Source organism: Vitis riparia, unplaced genomic scaffold (genome assembly GCF_004353265.1).
Source record: "Vitis riparia cultivar Riparia Gloire de Montpellier isolate 1030 unplaced genomic scaffold, EGFV_Vit.rip_1.0 scaffold725_pilon_pilon, whole genome shotgun sequence".
Classification (NCBI taxonomy): Eukaryota; Viridiplantae; Streptophyta; class Magnoliopsida; order Vitales; family Vitaceae; genus Vitis; species Vitis riparia.
In genome coordinates, this window is record NW_023269752.1 from 1 (window position 1) to 17,629 (window position 17,629).

The window sequence follows — 17,629 nt, forward strand, 5'->3', positions numbered from 1 at the left end:
TCCCTGCATGCCCTTAACGCACAACTTCTTGAGTGATGAAAGTCGCCCAAGCGATGGTAGTAATGTGCATTTCCTGCAATAATTGAGTTCCAGGCACACCATTTTAGAGAAAGAGGGATCTCCTATCCAATATGGGAATGTCAGACCACCATAGGATTGGATTGTGAGTTTCTTCAGATTTGTATTAGGTTGAAGAAAGTGGAGAACATTCAATTCAATTGTTTCATTTTGTGAATCATCGAACATGTTGCTGCTCCATTCCATTAGTAACTCTTCAAGATGGTGCTTATCTTTTAGATTGGCATCTCTTGCATCTTGAATATCAACCACATTTTGCAAATCTAAAATGGAAAGTTTCCCTCTAAGATGTAATAGGTCTCCCAACTCCTTTATTCCCAGCTCTTTGCTTTTGCCCACAATAAACTTTGACAATGTCTGCAACATTTTCAACTTCCCCATTTGTGGAGGCATTACTTCTAACTGATGTGTATGAGCAATATCAAGATGTCGAAGGTTAATTAGGTTCTTGAAGCCTCTGGGCAATCTATTAAGCCTCCTGCACCTGAATAATACCAACGTCTGTAAATTGTGAAGATCACTCAGCGAATCAGGCAACTCTTGAATTATAGTGCATGCCAAATTAAGATACCGCAGATGTTTCAAATCACCAATTGAGTTTGGTAATTCTCTTATCTCATAATGGCTTAAAGATAGCACCCTTAAGTATCTTAATTTCGGCAACAAGTCATGAGATACCTTAGCAGTTAAGTGGAAAAAGTCATAATATTGCATATGAATTGGCAGTGCTAGGAGTGTTCGTAGATTCTTTGCTTTATAGAAGTCTTCAAATTTTCTAAACACCTCATATTTGCAACGAGCAAATGATGAATGCCGAACGCTTCCAGAAAAAGTATGTTTTTGGTTACTATCCAAACTATCCTCCAAGTGAAAGCATATCTCTTCAGAAACATATTGAGCTAGATCATTGATAAGGTCATGCATCACAAATCGCGATCCGTTGCAGCTAGATAACTGGAAAAATGACCTTGAGAGTAATTCACAAAAATAGTCACTACCCATGTCCTCCATTTGTTTTTTCCCTTTAGGCGACTGTTGAATTAGACCTTCTGCCATCCATAATAAAACCAGCTCTTTCTTATCAAATTCATAGTCCTTTGGGAATATAGAACAGTATGCAAAACATCTCTTCAAATGTGAAGGAAGATAGTGGTAGCTCAATCTCAATGCTGGGAGAATGTCACTTTCCTTGTCTGGGAAATTCCATATCTTGCTATACAATACATCTTCCCACTCATCATCCTTTGATTTGGAGCGGAGCAGGCCACCAAGGGTCTTTGCTGCCAATGGCAAGCCTCCACACTTCTGCACAATTTTCTTTCCAATCACCTCCAAACTGGGATGTGCACAAATATTTCTATTTTCAAATGCATGCTGCACAAACACTGACCAACAATCATCATAGGACAGAGCCTTCACATAGTGATAGTTATCAGATCCGGCCATCATTCTTGCAACCTCTGCATCGCGGGTCGTGACTATGATTTTGCTCCCTGCTGCCCCTGTACTAAAAGGAGACCGTAGAAGAACCCAATCGCCATAGTTCTTGTTCCACACATCATCAAGAACTAGCAAAAACCTTTTTCCAGCTAAGGCATCGCTCAATTTAACTTGAAGTTGATTTAGGTCGTTCAGGGCAGTGGTGTGGGTAGTAATGGAATCAAGAATAGCCTTTGTGATCCTGATTATATCAAACTCATCAGACACACAAACCCATGATCTTAAAGTGAAGTATTGTTTGATGGTCTCATCATTGAACACAAGGCGAGCAAGTGTGGTCTTGCCCACTCCACCCATGCCAACAATGGGGACTACACCAACTTTACTTTCACTCCCCCCATCCCTTAAGAGCAAATCAACAATCATTTTTTCATCTTTGTCCCTCCCATAAACACAAGGCTCATTCACCAAACATGTAGTGGGTGGTCTTTGCCAAGTAGAAACTGGTCCACTAACCTTTTCCAAACCAAGCTCTATCCTTCGGGTAGAAATATCCACTAACCGGGCTGTGATGTCCTTAATCTTGGACCCCATCTCGACATTGAACATAAAATCAGTTGGAGAGATGAGAGTAGTACAGCAGGTAGGGATGAGGCTCCATACCTTGCTTGGGCTGCCTTGAGATTCTGAAATCAAGTTGGGTCGCAAAGCTGCTTGGGTGGTAAACTCGTCCAGTATATCATCCGCATCATAAGCCAAATCTCTGAGCTCGCTTAGCCAGATCTTGACGAAGCGGTTTGACATCTGCTTTTCCTCAGCATCATCCAGCACTGCATTGATTTTCATCAGTGTCTTCTCCCATTTCTTGAGCTCTGAGTGGATTTGCTCTCGGCGTGCAAACGTGAGATCTGCCGAGGTCAACTTGTCAAACAACACCCCAAATAAAGCAGAAAGAACAGCTCCTCCAACTGCATCCATGATTAATCTCTAGCGAGAGAGAGAGATCAGAGAGGGAAGTAGATGATGAGGGAGAAGACGTAAGAGTGGGAAAGAATTTGGGGGTCAACCACATTGGATTCTTGTGCAGGTGGGGGCCTCACCCTGCCACCAAAATGTTAAAAAAGGTAAGAGCATGGCCATGGGAAGTTAGGTGACTTTGGGCACTGTTTCTGAAGTATGGGAAAATGATGTCCATGCAATTATGAAAAGTTCTTAGAAGCATCTCAAACGGGCTGGGAAGAAATCGGACTGGTCAACAAGTCAGGACAGGTGGGAGTTGCATCAAGTTAAAGCCCCTAAGCCAAGCCACGGGCCAAGCCAATTAAGGATGGATCCAGAAGTGGAAGTAAAGACTAAAGAGCCAGACTATCAGGATTACAATGTCACCAAGAGTTCATCAGATTTTTCCATTTTGCCTTGAATTAAAACAGAATCCATATGAGTAGAGTTCTGCTGTCTGACCTCCAATTTGGCAGGAGATGTAGCCAATGCTGGCTTATCGGGGCCCAAATCAATGGTTACCGTCTATATGTGATCATAAAAAAACAGCACAATCCAAGGAAAAATGCTCATATATCACAAAGTAGACATACGAATTTATAGATTGAATCACATGGACTTTGCAAAAGGGCCTTTCTATATGTACTGGGCGATGTAAAACAAATTGGGATTGTAAGAATATAAATATCTTTTAATTTTCCTTTTTGTTTATTCATGATCTGCTTGATAGGTCTTAATTTAACGGGATTTCATGTGTACCAATACTGCAATTGATAGCCAAATTCATTCCTTGGTATTTTCATTTTCAGGCTGAGGCAACTGAGATTTTTTATTAGATTCCACCCCAGAGGTTCTGAGAGGAGGAGATAAAGCTAATGGAGAAGTCATCTTTCTAGTGCCCTTGAGGCCGGCTTCACAACACTTTCCTCTCAATGATCAGTCCATGGTACAAGAACTATAGATGTCATGCTAGTTTATATGCCCATTATCTTAGCTCCTACTACACTCCAAGTGCCTTCATTAGTAGGAATTGACAGTGATAATAAGGAAATACAAGTAATCATATATTTACCAACCATTTTTCCTTCTTATTATTCTAATGATAGCTTTAATAGGTGAACCACAATGTTGGAAGGAAAAATTAGTGTTGAGAAGGATCATCTGAGAGTGTCCTAATAAATTGAACGACAACTTTGGCTGCATTGAGAGCTGCAAGGGGCCCAAATATCCGGATTGAGTTGTGCCCTGCTTGTCCCCCAGCCAAGTCTGATAGTCCTCGGATCACAATCACAGGGAAGCCATTTGACAAGGTTGTCTGAAAAACCATCAATGCCAGTTAGTATCTTGGCTGATACATAAATTCCTCAGAAGAACAATAAGAAACGCAAAATGCATCATTCTGCATCCCCACTGATAAGAATGATGAAATGTCTGCATGCATAATTCAATGCCAAAGAGGGATGAATGCAAATTCCCACAACTTTTGCAGCCCAAGTATGATCTTAGGAGTAAGGGACTTGAATCATTCTCAAGGTTTAGCTAAGAGTGATAGTGACACAAGCTATTAGCCTAAACCCAGGCCAACAGAGTCATGCCCAATGCAAACTGAAACTATTTCTAACTCTGCTATAATAGTTTTGTGGAAAACCAGAATGAGAAGTGAGGAAACTTGCCATTGCTACAGCTGCACTCTCCATATCCACCGATGAAACATGAAAAGTTTGAAACAGGAAGTCTCTGTAAGCTGCATTGTCCACAAAAATGTTGGATGTTGACCCCCTAAGCCCAACTACTAGTTTAGGTTTTTGTGGGAGGCAGTTGCTTGAGTTAACACACTGTTGCAGTTCCATGCCCTGAAGTTGTAAGACAAAAAGATCAAAATCAATGGGAAACTACATTTGACTGATTTTTGAAAATCAAAAAAGGCTTTGGCGAAGTCCTATTTGTTAATGCCACATATGTTCCCATTTTACATCTGTTCACTGAGAAGACATTGACCAAAAAGTAATAAAAAAATGAAGTGTTTGAAAATCATTTTCCTTTCCTTTTCCACAAAAAGGGTGGCTTATTTCTCTTATAGTGTTTGTCATGATATGGCTGAGTGGTTTGCTTGATAATGGTCAAATTCTATGACAACCTTTCCCTTGTTTCCATGACAATCTTGACATAAAAAGAAATAAGTATCTACTATCTGACCTCCAATTTAGCAGCGAGTCGTAGCCAATGCTGGCTTATCTTGGCCCAAACCAACGGTTGAGCAGAGTCAGGCTTTCCCGTCTCAGAAAAGAACTGCTCATAACTATATCCAATACGTCCCAAGAGATTCACTCCTCCTTTAGGAACATTATAACTCCCAATGTCTAAGTGAGCAACATCGTCGGAGGGCAATATTCCATTGGGTTTCTATCAGCGATGCAATATGATACATGTAAGCTGCCATGACAAAGTAAACATAAAAGATCTAGAGCAACTGTAGATAGAAAAGAATTACTCATACCAGCCAATCCCAGATGCCAGTATCAGCAAATTGTTTGGGGATAGTGACATCTCCTATAGACATGGAGTTGTTGGCATTCCCAGCGATACCAAAATGGACAATTCCCATTATGTCAAACAGATCCAGCATTTGTTGTGTTGCTGCAGCAGCATTCACCTAATTGAGGCAATGACACATTTCAAATCAGGTTAAAGCCTGTTCACAGAAGAACTTCAAGGAGGAATGATTTCTAACTTCCCCGCAAAGAACTAAAAAAGTGAATACAAGTTAGTATATACCATCCCAACTCCACATCTCACATAGATGACTTTCCTCCCATGGACTTTTCCGATTCTGAATCGCCTCCCTGCAACACCCAACTGTCATTTTACCTGACTCAATCAAACCTTTTAGAATCAACAGAAGTCTATGGAGGGTACCCACCTGAAAGATCCACAAAAGGGTGATGTGGGTTAATCTCAAAAGCCCCTGTCGTGAAAAAAGCATCCTCTTCAGGTGGAACGACCGTGATGAGACCTATGTATGGCCCCTTACGGTTCACTTCCTTGATGGTGTTCAAGGATTTTCTCTTGTTTGATGGTGTAGCTGACACAGAAATAACCAGTAAGGTGATTGATAGTAGTATTATTACTAAACATTTTGCAGCTTGCTCTGAAGCCATGGTCTGGCTATTGGGCTAAAGAAAATCCTATATTTAAAGCAAACTTGGTCAGAACTGGCGGCCGGTATGGACAATTAAAGTTGGTCAGTATTATTGCCTGTCTTATTGTATGATTTGTACAACACCTCTCTTTCATTCAATGCACATCACATGGAATATGCTTACACTATGTTTGGTTATAGAAAGTAGAGGAAAAAAAACTTCAAGAAAACCATTTTCTCGTATTTAAATGTTATAGAAGGAGAAGAGGAAAAAAAGAAAAGAGAAATGTTACTACATTTTTTCCTTCATTTCATTAGATAAAAATGAGTAAAATTTGGAGAAAGTGCATTCTCCGTCTATTTAATATTTTTTTAATGCGCAATCAAATAAAAAAAAAAGTTTATATTTTTTTTTAAATCTTTTTCTTTATTTACAACATTTCTAACCTGAAAATAGAAATAATAATTAAGGTCATATTTGACAATTGTTTTCAAGAACAATTTTTTATTTTTTAGAACAAAAAAATGAAAAAAATTATGTTTGACAATTAGAAATAGGTTTTTATTTTTATTTATTTATTTTTTTTATTCTCAAAATATGTCGTTTTCAAAAAATTTCTTTTAGTTGTTTTCGGTTGTTTTAAATAATAATTATACAAACATATATTATGATTAAAAATGAAGTTATGGACATAAAAAATATTTTTAAAATATATTTAAAAATATTAAAAACAAATTAAAAACAATTTTAGATTGCCAAATAGACTTTTATTTTATAAAACATCATAGAATGGTTTTTAAAAACCGTTCTTAAAAACTATTTTTTTATAATTGTTTTAAAAAATAATAACCAAATAAGGCCTAAGTTAAATCATGGCATGTGCTAAAAAACATGAATCAAAATCATGATAAAATCAAGTCTTGATTTCTATCGAAATGGAACTTTTATTCCTACATTTTTCATTTTTAACAAGTAATCCAAACAGGGAAATTAAAATAGATTTCCATGTGCCAGACGTGCCCTTATTTTAAAACTGGTTGCAACATTCATATTTCACACCCCTAAAAGGGAAGCAGTCAATGCCTAAGGGTCATTTAGAAAGCACCCTTTAGTCTATTCCTTTTTCTGTTCTTCAGATTTTTTAATCTTCCTGTGAGAACCCAGATTTTGCTATAGCATGGGCATTTCCATTGCCAATCCAAGAGAGTGAAATTGACATAAGCCTAAAGGAATTAGACTAAAGGGTGAAATGAAATGAGCCAATAAGTGAAGTAGACTAACCAAAAGGGAAAGTTCATCAAATTGCAAAACAAGCACTGTATGCTACAATTGAACAGTGTGGAAAGCTTCAGCTATTCTGATACCATTCAGAGCAAAATTCATCCATCTCTACAAGAACAAAATGGAATACTTGAAAAGTATCAGGTTGTTTTAAAACAAACCCTAAGTGGTTGGAATCTCTATTGCCACAGTACTGATTTCACATAATAAATTTTCATTAATGGCTTGTACCTTTTCTACAATAAACAAGTAATGAACACATCCCCAACAAACCCTGCATTTTGCATTTGCCGTTGTGTGCATGTCATACCATACAAATGCAGAATGGGCACAATATCCCCTTGTAACAAACTGAGTTCCAAAGCCACAAGGGAAGGGGGGATTGGAGGGGGTATGCTTTGCACCTTGAAAAGCCGGTTCTGCAACTTGAATCTCTCTTTTTCAGTAAATAAATATTTCTCAGGAGCATCCGACTGTTAAGGATCCCCTTGTTCCTCTAGAATGTCAAATATCCAAAGAATTTGTTGTTGAAACCAGAAACAGATTTCATCGATTTTGAAGCCCCTCTATTGCCTTTTTCCACTGCCATGCTCTTTGTTTTGAATCCTCAAATGACATAACCTTCTTTGGCTGCAAGAATACAGAAAATTGAAAGATGTGAGATGTAAAGGTGATAGGTTGGGAGCACAAATCATCTGCCATTATTATCTTCATGTTATTTTATTTTTTCCAACAAGCTTTGAAGCAACAAATCACACAACGCAACCAGCAAACTAAGTAGAAGAACAAGCTTCTTAGTTCCATCTTGGCACTAAACGTTTGTTTTGTTTTTTCTTATTGCTTTCTTTCTTCATTTTAATTAGAGTAAACTTTTAGTTCTAATATATCCCTACATCTCAGAAAGTGCTGAATGGTTCAATATTAGGTCCATGTGGTCAGCAATTGCAATGTCTTTAGAAGAGGTAAAAAAATGACCAAGGAAATGTGCCCCAAAACAGAAGATTGGGAAAGAAGGGACATACCGTGCAAATCTTGAAATGTGAAGGACTTGTGACTTGGATGCTGAGGTCATTAGGGTTGTCAGACCAGATTATATTTCCCTTTACCATCAGCTTCGCAGGGTCAACATAGATCAGTTTTGGCTTGTTGGTGAGTATAAGCTGCACCTTCTTGTTTGTTAGTTTTTGTATTTTCTTCACCATGGAAATCATAAGAACTGATTCCCCCTGCTCTAAAAATTGTTGCCTGTGAATATGCTAACACAGTGTTAGAATTTCCTCAAATGCTGATGCAGCTTGCTGGAGCTGCAGAGTTCTAAATCAGAATTAAATCAACAGCCAAACAAGTAGAGAAATTAAACAACCACACCAGAAGATTATTCAAAACAGTGTCTCCAAGGCCAAAATTTTTGCTTTGCACAAATATGGATTTGTTCTAAACCACAAAAAATGGGTTCTCAAAACATGACCTACTTAGAATCGATGCCAATCCATCTCTTCCAGGCATTTTTCACCTTCTGACTCTTATTTCACCAACCAACAACAAAAAACAACAATATAATATTAATCTCTCCCTAAGTTCACAGCAGAGAGAACTCAATGTTGAAGAAAGATATTGTTGTTTTCAAACAGTAAGAAGGTCAATGCCAGGCACCAAGTTAAAAATGTCAAACCAATACCATTTTGAATCAAAGGAATCTATTGAAGCAAGCCTAGTTACAGAACCAGGTGCTTCAGAAGATGATGTGGCACCACTATTCCCATCATTTTGTCTTGCCGAGCCATCCCCAATGTGTGCAGGGTTCCATGAATCCTGACCATCATCTCCTTCACTTGAATGAGCCTGAAAAAGTTAAGACAGAAATATAAATTACTTTGGAGGAGTCCTTTTACCAAATTCTGCAAAACTGCAACAGAAGTTGGATTTAGACGAGAAAAGAGGGACAAAGAAAGACAGAGACAGAGAGTTAAAGCACAATTGAAGTCACACCATCGCTTCCATTGCAAGTTTAGGAGGGGTTTGTGAGCGTAAATTCTTCCAGTCAACTCCATTGAAGAAAGGATGCATCTTGAGTGAAGCATAACCATCACGTCCAGCACCTGGTCTTCTGCTGGGTTCTGTATCCTGCATCATAGTTGCACATTATAAAATTATATCACATCTAATTGAGGGAGTTGAAGCAGAAACAAAATTATCACTTATTATTCTATTCAGAAATTCAGTAAAAAATCTGCAGTTTTAGAAGTTACTTGATACCAATGTCTTGAGGACTGCTCCACGTGAAAAATGAAGGTAAAACATCTACTACTGTTTTGGCCTTAGGGCTTTAAATCCATTGAAGCTAGCGTCTCAAGGTGCAGGGCTTGTACAAGATACAACCTTGTGACATGCAACTACTTTTCTCCAAAAGTATGTACATCACACATTAGACAAAAAGGTCCAAATCACATGATAAAATTATTCAAAAGTCCAATTTTTAAGTATTGTAAATAAAATGCTTTAGAGTCTTTTTTTTTTATTTTTAAATCTAGGAATAAAATTTTATTTTGAAATCTTAATTATTCATTCATTTCCATCCCTTTTTTTTTCTGTTAAATTTTCTAACTATAAGCCTTCCTTTATGAGCATGTACATTTTGAAGTATGAAAGGAAGGTTTTTACTTCACATCAAGAGTGTGATGCTTCATAAATTTTAGTTCATAAACAAAATGCTTTGAGCCATTTAAAAATTCTACATGCATTGATTTGTTTTCATTACCATTTTCAACTATGTTTTGTGCAAAATGAGGGGCGAACATCACATCCTGCCATTTTTCCTTTTAAATAGCATTCTTTATAAGCAAATAAACATAGAAGTACAAAGAGGGGGCAAAGCCTTAGTACACAATGGGTATATAGGGAACACCCAACAAAAGGTGAAGAAAAAATGGATTAAAAAAAACCCACTAAACAGAAGACATCTGGAAAAAAAAAATGAAAAAAAAAGAAGAAAAAAGACCAAATCTCTCCTCTAAAGTATTCCTGGATCACTGAATAAAGTCCAGAGAAATAGCATTTGGTAGCCTAAGATTGGAATGCCAATCCAAAGACCAAAATTCCCTCAATTAGACCAGGCAGCCAGAACTGGATGCTAATACCAGGCCCTTGAATACAGGGTCAAGCATATATACATTTCAAAATGATCACACAACAGCAGTTTTAAAAAACTTTCACATGGCATATGAAATCTTTAGCAAAAACCACCAACTGAACAGGATCAAGCATGAAGATTTGTGAACTTGTCCAGGCAAGTTATATGATCCCCTAAAGCACAGTCACTCCTTAAAAGTAGACATGGAAACATGCACACTTGTTGGACATGGATACAAATGGGAAAAAGCCTAAACAGGTTCCAGACACATATCATACATATTCAAAAAATTCAAAATCAATCCCCCAAGAGATGAATTGATTCATGCCTTGAACAAAACCCAGTATGTTAATGATAACAAGGGGGTCAAAAACATTTTATTTTAAAGAAAAGGGGGGGTTTTATAACATACATTGTTCTAACTGGAAATTAATCCATCCTCTAGTTTCTAGAACTACCTACATTATTAGAAAAGTAATATCCACCATGGGACTACTTCTTACACACGTCCAGTCCAGTACAGTACAATCATCAACACAGATATCAAAAGATAGTGGCTCAATGTGGATCCTAAAAGCTGAAAGCGTTTTTTGTATATTTACTTTGGTTGGAGTCTAAATTGTTTATAAAAGATGGTCCTTCAATGCTAATTGATTTCATTGATTGGATGGGTTCCCATTGAGGGAAGGTTGTTTTTTGTACATCTTGTTGAATAGGTTTTTTGTTTCAGTTGCAAGGGGGTGAGTATCTCTTTCTTGTACATCTTAAGCTGCTATTTTAGCGCTTTTTCGTAATACAATACTCTTATAAAAAAAAAATGCGGATCATTAATGTAGGCCTAATTGTCCTGGAAATTCATTTGCTTCTCCTCTATTATTCGCCACACCAGTTAGTGATCCATTGAAAATGTCTTTTATACATACATACAGATGTACCTATGTATATTTGATAAATTTTTATGCCCAAAACCCATAATATTATATCTTAAGAACATTAGCCAATATATAAACTTAAATATACATATACATATGCATATATACATGAAGTGGTTCTACTAAAAGAACTTGAAAAAGTATACCATTGAACTTGTCTCTATCATAACATTCTTTTTTTTTTTGGGACCAAAAAAAACACCATATAGAAAGACAAAGGTTTTTCAAAGAAAAAAATGCATTCTCAATTTGATGACAGAGCGAGGCTATACAAATGCAATATTTTTTACAAGTTAATCATAGCTCAGGACCCACCAATTAAATCCATTTTTTTATAGGTAAATAAGCAAATATATTAAAATCACAAAGAAAAGGTGCACCAAATACACACAGAGTATACAAAGAGCGCCATAAAGTAGGCAAAAGGAGAAAACAACAAACCACTACCCAAGCCAAAGACACTGGCCTAAGAAACAAAGAAACAGTGAAGCAGAGGGTGACATAACCAAGCCCTACAATGCTAAGAGAACAAAAACAAGTAACAAGAACCTATCCCAGGAAAAAAGAAGGAAGCCAACAACTGTGTGATACTAACACAAATAGATGAGACTGTAAACAACCTATTCCCCTCCACCTCCCGTCCCCACACCTTAACCCCAGCCTGGGCACTAAGAAACCAAATCCAGCCCATACTTCCAGCTTCTTCTCCCTTTACTGCTTGAGAGATTGAAGTTAAGAGGACCCAAACAATTAAATTTTATTTTAAGCCTTTTCAGTATTATAGCCAAAGAAAAAGATGAAATGAACTATTGTTTCAAAATAAGTAAGAAAAAAGAAATATGGAAAAAAAAAATCAGCTGAAGTTATACCACTTCTTAACTGAAGCTAACCAGCAGTTAAGTTGTGCTTACCAATAGCCGGTCAATGAGATCTCGAGCTTCATCGGAAAAGTAATTTGGAAATCGGATATCTCTCGCTATAATTCTTTGGAAAATAAGCCATTCACTTGCATCTTTAAAAGGAGAAGTTCCAGAAAGCATCTGGTACAAAGTGCAGCCAAGTGCCCAAAGATCGTTTCTGTATGTATGAAGTTAACAACAGTAAATATGTTATCCACCAAAGAAAGTACATGATCCGACAGATCCATTGAAACCAACACTTTTCTTCTTTTTTTTTCTTTTCCCTTTTTTCCTCTTTTGAGAGTTTTTGCCCCTACTGGTATTTGGACCTAGAATCTCTCACGTCACCATCCCAATCCCTTGCTATCTAAGCATGCCTCAAATGAATCCACAAAAACTGGCAGTAATTTAAGATTTTCTTTTTAAAAGGCAATTTGAGATCTAAAATTTATGCCCAAATCTTTCAGAAGAAATGACTTACCCAAACGTTGCAGGAGAAGAATTGAGAACTTCTGGAGGGACATAAGCAGCAGTTCCCACAAATGTACAAGCCTTATCATCTGGACAGGAAATATATGGTTTTTGGTTAATTAGTCATTGATAAAATAGCATCATCATGACAGGATGATAGCCGTTCTTGAGGCCTGCCTCAAGTGGTAAAGGGATGGGGAGGGTTTGTGGGAGGGAAGTTAAAGTCCCAATGGGGAGAAAAATTTTCCTATCAAAAAATGACAGGATGATAGTCTTACCTGATGCTGCATTGGGAAGGACGGTAATTAGACTATCCTGCATAGGCTTTACACTCCCAAAATCAGCAATTTTGATATGTCCATCTGCAGTAAGTAGCAAGTTCTCCGGCTGCAATTCATGAAAAGTTAATAATTTTCACATGCAAAGGAAATATTGTATAGGCAATTAAAATACCTTAATATCCCGGTGTATCAATCCTAGACTATGAATATATTCAAGAGCATCTACAACTTCAGCTGCATAGAAGCGAGCTTCATTCTCTGACAAACGACCTTTCTGCACTCACACAAATTCACTGGATATTACAATAGCAAACTTGCAGTTGTAGGCATGATGCACCACATACAAGAAGCACAGAGACAAATTTAAGATCAAGAAATCTTTTTGTTCTAATTCATAAAATATTTGGAACACCCCAAAAAATTATTCATATTCAGGTAAGAGTTGCCAGGTAGGTAAAGAAAGCACATATTTCTACAATAGACTTATTCTGAATAATCGAGAATTTCATGAATAATTCAGGGATACCATGCAATATTAATCATAGTTTTCAAAATTCATTGAGTAGGAAAAGTTTTTCTGGTTGCCCCTAAAATACCTAACCCCCAAAAAATGATTTTTCGGTCATCCACTATGGTCAAAATAGAGGTCAAGTGAAAGGGAAAATAATGGTATGGTACATATCTTCAGGATCAGTAAGGCTCTCTTTGAGGTATCAGTTGGAAGATATCTGCCATCTCAATGTTCAAAATGGGGACAGTAAAACACAAACATGGTTTTTTTGGTAATTTCATGGCAAGACAAGTAATTCCTTATACAATGACTGCAATTCATTTTATAAAGGAGAACAAATTCAATTTCATCACCAACAAAATAAGTATAAAACCATGAATTAATTTTTTTAAAAAAATGTAAAAGCATCGCGCACCTCTCAAACCAGATCAAGTTAAAATACTCAATAACAAACCTTGACTGACAAACAATACCATGACTCCTAAGCCACATAAACTTATCTAAAATGAGAAATAGCAGTGTGCAGACTATACCAGATAACCACATTTTTTAGTGCAGTTAGGCTCATGTATATGATGACTGTTGACAACAGCGACAGTGACAGCAACAATATGGTACTGGTGTCATAGCAGTGGTAGGGCAAGTATTGCCAATGGTAACAAGCATGGTGATTGTTGAATCAACCACAAAGTTCTTTTCCAGATTTCATAAAGATGCATACTAAAACAAGCTGATTCGAACCAGCCTGCAGATAAACCAAAAAGAACCGACGGCTTTGCAGGTTCTTTTTACTACCTCACCGCACTTGTCGCTACTGCCAATATCTATGCACCAATACAACCACAACCGTCAGTCAATCCCCATCCCAATAGCTAGCATCTGGGGTCAACTTCATATACATGAACCTAAATCTCAAATCAGGAAAATCTGGATCAGTCAGGACAATCATAGGATCTGGTTATAGCATATAAACTGCATTTTTCATGCACAGTGGCATGGTCATCAATCAATTTTTCCTAGTGAAGATCTTGAATTGTCTTGGTTTGAGAAACAGGAGCAACAACTTTACGTTTTCTCACAAATAATTTTCATAGTTTTACATGTTTTTTTGGTTATAATGCAGGATTCTTTCTCTTGTTTATAAGAAGAATTATGGTCTTTGCAAATGAAATTGATTTAATTTAAAAGCAATTTTTAACATGAATAACCAAAAAAGGAACATGACTAAATTGCTATGCCCCTCTCCCTTCATTGTCTTCCCTTCACTAGATCACATCATTTTAACACTATGGACCCTAAAAGTCCATTTTCAAGGGCTAGGCATTTTAAGAATGCTTAGATATTTTAAATTTTTGAGAACAAACAAGAAGACACTTGATGAGGAAGTTTCCATTTCCCCAAAAAGAGGATGAATATGTGCTCTACAGTCTTGCTACTTACCCTGGTTATTTGATCAAACAGTTCTCCACCTTCACATGATTCAAGTGCCATATCTTCAAAATCCACAGAAGGGACCCATGTCAAATGATAAAGCAAATTGTAAAAAAATAACCAAATATGATAAAGGTAAACAAGCATGGGAGAGAGCATGGTGCAAGAGGAAAATTGGAGACAGAAAGAATGGAGAATATTAAACTTCTGACCAGATTTTAACCAAGAATACCTACACAGAGAAAAGGTATCTTGAAATGTAAAAAATAATCGCACAATGCCAGGGTGATCCAATTGATCAAGCACAATGCGTTCTAACTTCACATAAGCTGTTTTATTTTCTTTTGTGATGAACTTTTTGTCCATGATTTTCAAAGCGTACACAATTCCAGTGTCCTTCTTCCTTGCCCTCACAACCTGGAGTCAATTGATATAAAATAAAGAAACAAATAAATAACCACATACCCAAATGCTAACAATTAAAACCAGACATCAATTCCAGATGCGTAAGTGCCCAAACAGTACAACAACCTGACTTATTTATGGGACATCAACAAACCAAACTAAGACCTCTAACATGGCCTCAAAATTCTGAAGAATGTCTCATTTTCTTTATTTTAGTACAGAGTTAAACCTGCATGCCAATAAAACCAGACATAAACTTCAGATATGCAAGAGCTCAAATGGCTTAACAACTGAACACATTACGGTGTAATAACAATCGAAACTAATACTTCTAACAAGGCCCCCCGATTCCAATGAGTGCATATATGATTGCTTGTGCTCAACTTATCACTCCAGATACCTTTACCACCATGCCTAGATGGTTAAAATTTTGGCCTAAAAGTACTATAATGGAATCCCATATTTCTTCTTAGCCTAGTGTTGCTTTCAAAATTACCAAAACCATCTAACACTAAAAAAAAAAAACAAAAACAAAAACAAATTAGATTCCCGGATGGAACCAAAATCTAGTTCATTATTATTCAGAACCAAACAAGTTTAATATTTAAATAATAATAATAATAACAATAATTATAATTTTTTTATGAAAAAAAAACATCTACATATCAATAATACATAAATATATTTATATGATCATATCATTCGAAAAAAACTGAAGCAAACACCAGACTTATTATTAATTATCAATACCATCATCATCATCCTTGCTGTACAATTATCAACCGTTGATCTACAAGGAAATATATAAATATGTATAAGCTATCTTATAATCTTACAATGAGATTAAAAAGACCCCAAATAAATTCAAGGATTGAAGGAGGTACTCAATCATAATCAGCATTAAACCATCACTTCCCGTTAATCGATTAGGGTAACAAATGAAAAAGGAAAAAAACACATAATCAAAACGCCCAAAAAGAGATTAGGAGAAAAAGAAGAAAATTAAAACGGGGCGCAAAGTTTGGACCTTGGAATAGGACCCGACGCCGTAGATCTTCCCCAATTCGAAATCCTGAATAGTAAAATTCTCCTGGGGAGCCCTAAACGCAAAGCTCTTAGATCTCTGAACCGCACCCGCACCCCCACCCCCACCCCCTCCACCTCCACCCCCGCCGCCGCCACCAGCAGTGCCACCATTAGAGGAATTGCTCTGAATCCTAAGCTTGGAATCGAAATCTTTCTCCATCTGCGCTCCTTCTCCCCCAGCCACAGCCAACATCTCTCTCCCCTTCTTTCCGTCTAAAAATTCCCCAAATTCAATGCCCACTTTCTCTGTCTACAAAACCCTTGAAGCAAGAGCAATGTCACGGCCCCCAACGACGACTCTCTCTTAATATTCTCCCCCTTTTCCCCCTTTTTCAATCTGATAAAAGTGAATGATTCCATGAATCTGAAGCTACCACCGGCTTTATCTTTCCTCCATTTCAAAACCCTAGAAAAAAAAATGAATGAACGAACAATCGAATGGAGTCTAGTGTGATCAATGTGGAGATGGGGATGAATAAGAAGGAATCAGCACATGACATTGAATCATGAACATCACTCTCTATTCTCTCTTTTTTTTTTTTTTAATTTTCTTTTTCTTTTCTTTTCCTTTCGTTTCTTTTTCTTTTCTCTCTCTATAAAGGCCATGGTGATGCTGCCCATGATTGGCCAGCCCTTCAAACCAGGGGTGAGAGAGTGCCCTCTTCTCGAGATTACACAAACTTGTATTTTCGCTTTTCACGTTCAACACGTGTCGGCCTTGGCGGCTTAGACGAGCAAAGACAGATCTGGGTGGTAGAGCATTTGTGGAAATGCATCGGAGATGGGCAAGTGGGGGCTTGATGAGGCGAGTTGGTTGAAGTCCGTACTTGAGCGAGTGAGCAGACAGGGGCTTTGTTGTTTTTGAATATTTTTATTCTAAAAATAGGGCCAGTCAATGGGGTGTCCGCCTTTGGCGACTCTCTCAGAGAAATATACAATTCACCTAATTTTAGTTGTCCAATAAATTAATTAATTTTATTTTTGAGATTTTATGAAGTAAAATAATATTTTTTACCCCACTAACCAAAACTTGAAGTCACGTACTCATCATCCATTATTCGAATAATTGGTTTATCTTCACGGATTTTATGAAGTAAAATAATATTATGAATAATTCAAGTTATTATTTATATTCTTATAAATAAAAATATAATATAAAAAATAATCTAAATATTCTTTTTCATTCTATATATAAAAGAAAATTGATAGAAAAATAAGAGTAGCATTCCTATATTTCTTACTCTTATTTAACTTCTTACAAATAATTTTATTTTTCCTCGTACTAATTATGCATATTTGGTTGGTTTAGATTTGTTGATGGGATTGCATCTCAAGCAACCCATCACCCACTTAGATAGTTGGTAGGCTTCACCAATAATGGAAGAAAATTATTTATCCAAACAACCCACCATCCACAACAACATAGTCACTTTGTCTTGGTAATCAGAAGATTGAAATTATGGTACAACAAAGAATTCTCCCTCAAAGAGAAAAAAAAAAAAAAAAGCTTCTACCTTATCCAATGCATCAACCAACCACCTTGCT

The 17,629-nt window shown here is 36.8% G+C and overlaps 3 protein-coding genes across 4 annotated transcripts; all 3 read right to left on the reverse strand.

Annotated features, from left to right (window-relative positions):
- Window positions 1-7: 7 nt before the first annotated feature.
- Window positions 8-2,837, reverse strand: LOC117910360 (putative disease resistance RPP13-like protein 1; the record flags this gene model as incomplete). The annotated part of the gene is made up of 1 exon (XM_034824438.1): window positions 8-2,837. A coding segment is annotated over exon 1 (2,489 nt), but the record flags the coding sequence as incomplete, so codon positions are not given.
- A 491-nt stretch (window positions 2,838-3,328) lies between these two features.
- LOC117910367 (bark storage protein A-like) lies at window positions 3,329-5,690 on the reverse strand. The gene is made up of 6 exons (XM_034824443.1): window positions 5,438-5,690; window positions 5,293-5,360; window positions 5,015-5,170; window positions 4,714-4,920; window positions 4,191-4,370; window positions 3,329-3,832 (listed from the first exon to the last, which is right to left on the reverse strand). Exons 1-6 carry the CDS (start codon window positions 5,673-5,675, stop codon window positions 3,659-3,661), a joined length of 1,023 nt encoding a protein of 340 aa, XP_034680334.1. The 5' UTR covers window positions 5,676-5,690; the 3' UTR covers window positions 3,329-3,658.
- Window positions 5,691-6,986: 1,296 nt separating this feature from the next.
- LOC117910366 (3-phosphoinositide-dependent protein kinase 2-like) lies at window positions 6,987-16,649 on the reverse strand. Of its 2 annotated transcripts, none has more exons than XM_034824441.1 (11): window positions 16,026-16,649; window positions 14,830-15,010; window positions 14,603-14,655; window positions 12,824-12,925; window positions 12,649-12,757; window positions 12,381-12,459; window positions 11,912-12,077; window positions 8,928-9,062; window positions 8,617-8,780; window positions 7,961-8,183; window positions 6,987-7,568 (listed from the first exon to the last, which is right to left on the reverse strand). In XM_034824441.1, the coding sequence occupies exons 1-11, from the start codon at window positions 16,275-16,277 to the stop codon at window positions 7,485-7,487; spliced, it is 1,548 nt and encodes a 515-aa protein (XP_034680332.1). In that variant the 5' UTR covers window positions 16,278-16,649; the 3' UTR covers window positions 6,987-7,484. The 2 variants fall into 2 exon arrangements, with proteins under 2 accessions (XP_034680332.1, XP_034680333.1); XM_034824442.1 differs by lacking the exon at window positions 16,026-16,649 and adding an exon at window positions 15,125-15,478.
- Between the last annotated feature and the right edge of the window lie 980 nt (window positions 16,650-17,629).